Source organism: Globicephala melas, chromosome 10 (assembly GCF_963455315.2).
Source record: "Globicephala melas chromosome 10, mGloMel1.2, whole genome shotgun sequence".
In the NCBI taxonomy this organism is placed as follows: domain Eukaryota; kingdom Metazoa; phylum Chordata; class Mammalia; order Artiodactyla; family Delphinidae; genus Globicephala; species Globicephala melas.
In genome coordinates, this window is record NC_083323.1 from 61,934,297 (window position 1) to 61,943,580 (window position 9,284).

At 40.2% G+C, this 9,284-nt stretch overlaps 1 protein-coding gene across 7 annotated transcripts in view; it reads right to left on the minus strand.

Annotated features, from left to right (window-relative positions):
• ATF1 (activating transcription factor 1) overlaps positions 1-8,960 on the minus strand; it is a 54,246-nt gene extending 45,286 nt beyond the window's left edge. For 5 of the 7 annotated variants that reach the window (XR_009565588.1, XM_060306750.1, XM_030835080.2 and 2 more), the window contains exons 1-2: positions 8,736-8,960; positions 1,860-1,958 (exon numbers count right to left, since the gene is read on the minus strand). Coding sequence is in view for 6 of the 7 variants with exons in the window: in XM_060306750.1 (XP_060162733.1) it covers positions 1,860-1,952 (93 nt within the window). In the remaining variant the exon portion in view is untranslated. Of the gene's footprint in view, positions 1-1,859; positions 1,959-8,021; positions 8,143-8,381; positions 8,401-8,735 lie in introns of those variants that run through there. The other 2 variants (XM_070046446.1, XM_030835074.2) reach the window with 2 other exon arrangements.
• Between the last annotated feature and the right edge of the window lie 324 nt (positions 8,961-9,284).

Consider the following 9,284-nt stretch of genomic DNA (forward strand, 5'->3'; position numbering starts at 1 on the left):
CCAACACTAGAATGTATGTTCCATGAGAGCTGAAACTTTTGTTCACTGTTATATCCCCACCTTATACTGAATGACTGAATAAATACTACTGTTATTAGATACTTCTTCCTTACAGAAGTTAGCGTCTAATAAAGCAGTCAAGCCACAAGAATTTGGATAGCAAGTCAGTGACATTATTTTTTAAAATCACTATAAAATTATTTACCGCCTAGAAATTTACTTATTCTATCTCTGTAAATATGCTTCTGAGGAAACCTGTAAAACATTCACATCTAACCAACATAACTGAAATGTGTATGTAAGCCAACTGAATTAAAACATTTCTGTGAAGGGCCCTATTAACAGAAGGTAAATGAAAGACTCTATCATTGTTTTTCCAGTACCATCTAGGGAAGATATCATTATTCTTCACAGATATAGCCAAATAAGAGAAGGATACCTCAAGCTTGAAGGATTAATCCTTTAGTTGCTTGGTTCTCTAACTTTTTCATCTCAAGACCCTTTTATACTCTTAAAAATTACTAAGGACCCCAAAGAAATTTCATTTATGTCAGTTTTTAATCTAATACTTACATTTAAAATTTAAACAGAAATTTTAAAACTATTTAACAGTTCATTTAAAAACAGCAACTAGAGAAAGCCCGCACACAGCAACAAAGACCCAACACAGCCAAAAATAAAATAAAATAAATGTATAAAAAATAAAAAAATAAAAACAACAATCATAAATCCATTACATGTTAACATAAATGATATATTTTCACTAATATGACTAAATATACCCCCCCAAATTCGTGACAGAAATGACACTGTTTTACATTTCTGCAAATCTCCTTAATGTTTGAGTTAATAGAAAACAGCTGATTTCTCTTATCTGCTTCTACATTAAATATTTGCCATATGTGGTTTTGTTGAGGTATATGAAGAAAGTCTGGCCTCACTCAGGTATGTAGTCAGAAAAGGGGGGGCGTGTTTTAATTGTTTTTGCAGATAACTATGGATATTCTCCTTTGAAACCACATTAAAACTTGACAGGTTGCCGTTTCTTAAAGGTTGTCTGCAATGTACAATTTGAACTCTGTGTATTCTGTTAACATTAAAATCCATTGGTGTATCTCGCATTCTGAATGGATCTTATACCATGCGTGATTTTGTAACACAATTTTGTAACGAAAAAGTTGGTAGCTACTGGGAAGCTGTCAAGTTCATGATGGTGAATACAAGTTATCCAAAATTCTAATTTTTACTTGAAAGTTCAAATCCTGTCACTGGCAATACATAGTTTCAGTTGTTTTCCCTGAAGTGGGTCAGGTGCATGGATCAGACAACTTGAAATTTTAAAAATATCATCAGTTCTGCAATATGCATGTCTGTCAATTTAAATTCTCTAATGAATATGCCTATTTTCCAGTTCAGCAAAAATATTTCTTTTATATCCACAATACATCTGTTGAATTGAAGATGGTCTGCCTCCTGAAACTATTAGTCTCTATTTCAAGTCAGCCCAAAGGGCCAAATAATTTTTCATTTGTCTTATGCAGCAACAAAATTAGTCTGAAAAAAAACCTAAAATAATCATGTACCGCATAAAATGAACTCTACCTCCCCAAGTTTTGAGAAGTATATACATGTTAAAACACTAAATATGTTATAACAGAAAATAAAACTGAATGATCTTGACAAGATATTTAAATCAGATAATTCCTTCCTTCCATACATTTCAACATTTTACAGGGTCTTTTTCCTCTTTTGCTTGGTTCTTTTTTTGAACGTTAGTAATTGGTGATCTGCAACAACAGCTTAATCTGCATAACAAATATTCCTAACTGGTTCAATGTTTTGGCTCGTTCCTGCCTTACCTGTTGAGGAATATGAGAAATATGAGCTCCCTGAACTGTTGAACCAGACTGAGGTGCTGTCTCTGAAGCGTTATTCTTGTGAGAATCTTCCATAATCAACTGTAAGGGGAAAAAAAAAGTTAAAAGATGCTTTCTAACTTCATTTTCAAAAAATCTTAAGACATTTCTTTTCTTAACATGCATACTTTTTAAGAGGAACAAAACAGGCTTTTCTATACTAAGGGCTGAGCTCAATTTATCCAGACTCATGTTTCCACACCTTCGCTCTGGGTGTGTAGTGACCTATGATAAGAGCTTTTAAAATGGAAAATAAAAAGTGCTACAGAATATGGATAGTATACTCTATAGTTGCTTAAAAATTGGTAACTTGGTTACCTCCACGGAAGAGAATTGGTAGCTACGGTACAGAGAGAGAAAAGAGATTTGCCTTTAAATTTTTTGAATTTTGATCCACATGAACATGTTTAAATTTAATAAATGGTATACATAAGATAGTCTTCTGTGCAGGAACACAAGCATTCTTTTCTTTTTTCTTTCCTTTAAATTAAAATAAAAATTTTTTAATTTATTTTTGGCTTTCTTGGGTCTTCGTTGCTGCGTGCGGGCTTTCTCTAGTTGCAGCAAGCGGGTGCTACTCTTCGTTGCGGTGCGCGAGCTTCTCATTGTGGTGGCTTCTCTTGTTGCGGAGCACAGGCTCTAGAGCGCAGGCTCAGTAGTTGTGGCGCACGGGTTTAGTTGCTCCATGGCATGTGGGATCTTCCCGGACCAGGGCTCGAACCTGTGTCCCCTGCATTGGCAGGCGGATTCTTAACCACCAGGGAAGCCCAAGCATTCTTTTCTACAGTCTACGGAACAGTTTTTCTTTTCTTTTCTTTCTTTGGCCTGCAACATGTGGGATCTTAGTTCCCGACCAGGGATTGAACCTGTGCCCCCTGCAGTGGAAGTGCGGAGTCTTAACCACTGGACTGCCAGGGAAGTCCCCTAGGGAACAGTTTCTAATTGCATACATAGTTTAATATAGAGAACTTATTGAGCAAAGGTTGAACAGAATAAATAAATAAATGAAACCATAACTAAGGAGTTTCTGAAGATCTAGATGATCTAGATAATCAATTGCAGGACATGTAGGCTGGGTAAGAATGAGAATAAATGGGTTATGAGAGATGGAATATGTCAAATAGGAGAACTACGTAGAAAGAGGCTGGTAAAAGATTTGGGTAGAATTTAAGGTTTTTCTAATTACGTGAAAAGACATAAAAAGAGAGAGGGCCGGCCAGCAAACAAATGAAAAGATGCTCAATTTCACTAATTATTAGGGAAATGCAAATCAAAACTACATTAAGATATCACCTCACACCCATTAGGATGGCTAATATTTTTTTTAAAAAAAACAGAAAGTAAGTGTTAGCAACGATGTGGAGAAACTGAAACATTTGTGCACTGTTGGTTGGGAGTGTAGAATGGTGCGGTCACTATGGAGAACAATATGGTGGTAACCCAAAAAATTAAAGATAGAATTACTATACGATCCAGCAATCCCATTTTGGGGTGTATATCCAAAAGAATTGAAAGCAGGGTCTTACAGAGATATTCGTACACCTATGTGCATAGGAGAATTATTAACAATAGCCAAAAGGTGGAAGCAACTCAAATATTCATCAGTGGATGAACGAATAAACAAAATGTGATATACATATGCAATGGCATATTATTCAGCTTTAAAAAGAAAGGAAAGGAAATTGTGACACATGTGACAACATGAATGAACTTTGTGGACATACGTTAAGTAAAATAAACCAGTCACAAAAAGACAAATTCTGAATGCTTTCACTTATTTAAGGTACTTAGTAGTCAAACCGATAGAAACAGTAGAATGGTGCTTAATAGGGACTGGAGGGAGGGGAGATGGGTAGTTGTTTAATGGGTATGAAAAAGTTCTGTATATTGGCACCACAATAATGTAATGTACTTAAACACTACTGAATTGTATACTTCAACATGGTTATGATAGTAAATTTTATTTTATGTGTATTTTACCACAATTCAAAGAATTTTTAGAGAGAGAGGGGGCAACTAGGTACTTAGCCCTTAGCATCATTAATTTAATAATTGTGAAGTTTAAGCCTGCATATTCTTTCTTCTCTTTTTTTTTTCCCGTTTTGGACAGCAGAAAATAAATTCATTCTTAACTCTGGATTGATGCTACTGTTTTTAGCCATTGAGAAAAGGTATAAAATCACCTCAAACATAAAGTGCTTCTAATGCTTTTCCCTCTAAATATGTCATGAGCCTTTTTTTCTAACATGGAAAATGTAGAACAGAAAGAGAAAGGATGATAAAAACTTAATTATAATATTGTCTAATTTCTTTTCAGTCTTCTCTTTCCACAACTTTTAAAAAATCATAAACATACTGTACGTACAATTTTGTATCCTGTTTTCATTTATCACAAATATTTTCTAGGTTTCAAATAGAAACATATTTAAATGCTACATAATATTCCATCCAGTGAATGTACATAATTCACATTTTTTACCAAACAAAACAATACTGAGATTAATATGTTTAGCATATAAAGCTTTTTCTGTAATTAAAATTATTTCCACAGGATATATTCTAAAAATGAGAATTACTTGGTTAAGGAGAATGAATATTTAAGGTTTTCTGAAAGAATTACAGTCCACCAGAAGCACATGAGAAAGCAATGGGAATTTTTTTTTTTTTTTTTAAGAATTCAGGGTTTTTTTTTAAAGTCTTTATTGAATTTGTTACAGTATTGCTTCTTATGTTTTGGTTTTTTGGCCCCGAGGTATATGGGATCTTAGGTCCCTGACCAGGGATCTGCACCCATTGCATTGGAAGGTGAAGTCTTAACCGCTGGACCGCCAGGGAAGTCCAGTGAATTTTTTAGTCATGACTAACCTGATAGATGGAAAATGGTACATTGTTTTACATTTCTTTAATTCTCTATTAGTTATGTGAGCTCTCTGTTCATATTAGTTGTCCATCCATCTATCAGATCTTGTGTTTTCCTTATTACCCTATATTATTTCTTCATATAAATTTTATTTCTTTCATTTTGATACAAATGTTTCCAGTAACTATGATTTTAAAACTTTAAATTTTGACAAGTTCATCTAGTGTTCCCCTTGTTTGAACTGCTTTTAAGGGAACTGCTTGAACTGCTTTTAAGCTATATATAGTCCCTTCTTTAGGAAGAGTGCAGTGATTTTTAATCTACACTAAGAGAAGTGTAATTCCAAAGACTGAACATACAGACAGCATCAAAGATGGAATTTTATACTTTCTACATACTATCGCTACTGAAAATGCCTTTTTAAACACTCCATTTCAGAAGACATAAGAATATAGAGCAGAGAGAAAAAAAAAAGATGTAGTGCTAAAGCACTGAAAGAAACTATAAAAGATTTTATAATACCTTGTTAAATTACTGAAAATGATACTTTTCTGTTTCACTGTGACTCACTGATTTTCCCCCATAAGAATATTATTAAGAAATTTTATATCTAATGGAAACTAACATCATCAACAAAACATCTGACATTTCATAGTAAAAGCCACTACAGTCAGCAAATAACACTTTGGACAATTACTACAACTATATTTCCTACAGAAAAGAAGACAGTCTATTTTCTGTTTTGTTTTTTTTTTTTGCGGTACTCGGGCCTCCCACTGTTGTGGCCTCTCCCGTTGCGGAGCACAGGCTCCGGACGCGCAGGCTCAGCAGCCATGGCTCACGGGCCCAGCCGCTCCGTGGCATGTGGGATCTCCCCGGACCGGGGCACGAACCCGCGTCCCCTGCATCGGCAGGCGGACTCTCAACCACTGCGCCACCAGGGAAGCCCTCTATGATTTTTTAAAAGAGGAATTAACCAATCAGTTTTTTTTCCAAAATGAAAGCAGCCTTTATACCTTCGGCTCATTATTAACAATACATACATAGTTTTTTAGTGACGTTATCAGAATGTGTAACCTTTATTTGCTTACTTTTTAAAGCTATTATTCCTAAAATTAAGGTTAAGATTAACAATCTGTTAAAAACTTGCTCAACACAGAATTTTATGCATACATTTTCTGTAAAAATAAAGTAAGCCCAAGGCAGCAGATGGAAGCTTAACATGAAACAATCCCAAGTTGGGCAGAATCACAAGTGGGCAGTGAAACACAGCTTCAAAAGTACCATCAATGGGGTAGTTCCCTGGCAGTCCAGTGGTTAGGACTCGGTGCTTTCACCGCCGTGGCCCCAGGGTTCAATCCCTGTTTGGGGAACTAAAATCTTGCAAGCCACGCAGCGTGGCAAAAAAAAAAAAAAAAAAAAAGAATCGAACTGGATTTCAAATGAATAAAATAAACAGACTGAAAGAAGAAAAAAAAAGTACCATCAATGGGAATGAATTTGGGGAGCTAAATCACAGCAGGCTGCGATCCTGCTGACATATGAAGAATGTTAAAGTAAAGGCATGGCACTTTAAGAAAGCTTGTTAAGAAAGGAACATATGCTAGGCACTAAACTAAGAGTTCTTTATATATCATCACCTGGATTCTTTATTATTATGTTTTTGGATTCCCTATTTTAGAGATGTGTAAACTGAGGATCAAAGGAATTGCCATTTCTGTGGATCTCACAGTAAGATGTGAATGCAAGATCTGAAGCCAGAACTGTTTTAAGCCAAAATCCATGTTCTTTCATTCCACACTGTCCCTCTTCCAAGAATACCTTCACATCCCCAACTCGTCCACCTGGCAAACTCCTCATTTTCAAAGTTTCATCCCAAACATTATGTTCCCAACTGCTCTAGGTCCTTCCTTCCTTAATGCTTGTTCCACTGTGCCTTGCAGATATTTCTAATGAGGTTACTTAACATTCTGAACTGTGTTTATAGGCATGTCTGTTTTCGCCAGTCTTAAGGTGCCTAAGAACAGGGCCTCTATCTTGTGAATGTATGCTCTGTGCCCAGCAGACTGTCACGTATGCAGTAAAATAGTAAACATCAACAAATATAGTTTTCTCATCTGATGAATGAAGAGGGTCTTAAGTTTCTCCACCTACAGATGATGTAGAAGCCTGTGGGCAAGAAGTCTCTTGCTCAACATTTCCACAACTTAACTCATAATCTCCCCTCAAAATTGCTATTAGTCATACTGAATTTGTTTCAGATCTTCAAATGTGCCTGCGCTGCTTTCTCTCACCTTCAGGCTTTCATGTATGCTATTCCGTCTGCCAGAAACACTGTTCCTCTTCAAGCGGCCTATTCCTATAAGTTATAGTTCCAGGCAAATTTTCATGACTCCTTTAGACTGGTCTAGAAGCTTTGGCTGTATCCCCACAGCACATGCTTCCCCCACCTTTCATGGCACTTATTATCACAGTATAGTAATGGCCTGTTTTCTGTCTCTCTACCAGAATGCAAGCTCTAGGGAGTCAAAGACCACTTCCTGTTCCCAATATACCTTGCACTTAACTACTGCTGAATAAATCAATGTGTTTAGTTGGGTTTACCTACTTAAAACTGATAGAAATAATGGTTAACAAAATATCTTTAGACAATTACTCCAGCCTAGCTTTAGGAACAGGAAAATTCAGGCACAACACCCTACTTTAGAGCTGAAAATTCATTAGTATAAATAAATGGGATGACATGTGAAAAAAAAAAAAAGCATTTTTTGAAGGTACTACCACCTACTGGTGATACAGTAGTACTGCACAGATGTAGCACAGACGAAGCCGAACCTTAAAGGACAACTGCAAATAACAGACCTAACATACTCGTCTTAGCAACACAGTAGTGATTCTAATTGAGACACCGAGTAAACTGCATGTTATAAAGTCTATAGGAAAAACAGCATTTTAATAAAACTGCATATTTCTGTTGGTAATGAAATTTTCAGGATAAAACGAATTTTGCGAACATAAGCAAACATAGTGTACAAACTCTTAACCACAAACGAGGCCAGTTTGACAGATGCTTGCCAAATCTATGCTGAATAAGCCTCAGAAACGTAAAGGCTCCCAATGACTATTTTAGCCCATTACGCCTCAAAAGCTGACAAAACAACTAGTGATTAACATCTACAATAACTGTAAAGAGATCAAGGGGGACGCTCCACGGCGTAGTTGACGCTATGAAATACCATGCTTACTTTCGTGATACAGGAGAAAATCAAAGAGAACGTTTGCTCAGTTTGATTGTCTGTCCGGGGGTAAACAGACGAGCTCTGTCACTCCACACTCCCCTTCCTCGCCTGCCGGCTGCACCTTTCCGTGATTATTTAGGGTGTGTGTGATTATTCTACGTCTCCCCACTCGACTGGAAGCTCCCAGCGGATAAGGGCTGGCTCTGCCCACACAGCGAGCGTCCTGGGCCCCGCACCCCGAGGGCGCCCGGCGCGCTCTGCGGGGTCCCGGGCGGACATAACCGGTCGCGGGCCGCGCTCGGCGGAAGACGCGCGGAGGCCAAGGCCACGCCGCCCTCCCCGCGGCTCCCGCCCCAACCCCGAGACCTTCGACGGAGGGCGCTCGCCTTGGGCCACAGCGCGGCGGCTTCAGAGGCGAAAGCCACCCTGCGGCAGGAGGTCTTCGGTTTATTTTTCATTGGGGGGGGCAGCAGGCGAGAGGGAGGAAGGAGGAGACCGTCGACTGAAGGGGCACCGGGCGCCAAGGCAGGAGAACCGGAACCGCGAGCAGCCCCTCCCCCTTCCGCCGCGCGCCCTCCGCGCCCCTCCCCCACCTTGGCCGCCCCGCGCGACCCCCACCAGGCGCGCAACCCGGCTTGGCGTCCCCGCCGGCGCCGCGCCCCCGCGCCCTCCCCTTGCCCGGGGACACGGGAGCCCGTCCCACCCCCGCCCCCTGCTTACCTGTGGCTGCCGCCTCGCCGCAGTCCGGGGTGGGAACTTCCACTCCCCCCTCCCAGGTGGATCCGAATTCACTACCCACTTCCCCACCCCCTCACTTGGCGGGGACGTGCCTCCTTCTCGGGGGTCAGGCGGGGCGGGGAGAATCAGTGTCACGTAACAGCTAACTGTCCTAGGCTACCGTTTCCTCGGCAGTCAGGGCCGCCACTGGCGGCATGATCTACACCAGGCCGGGGGCGGGGGAGGGAAGGGGGGCAAAACTGAGTAACTAAGCGTGGGGGGTGAGGTTAGGGCCGTCCCTCCTTGCGAGCCGCCGTCCTACGTCACCGCGTTGCGCACGTGACGCGCCGCCATCTTGTGCCGGGGCACTCCGGTGTGGCGAGTTAGTATCGCGGAGGTGATATTCTGGCGAGAGCGGGGCGTAACAGTTACCTGCGGTTCCTTTTTACTTCAGGAGCTCTGTCCTCACTGCTCCCACACGTGTTTTCGGAGGCCGGCACCTGCTCGGGGTGTCAGGAGACCGCTCGGTGTGGGGCAGTTTTCTTCGGTTGG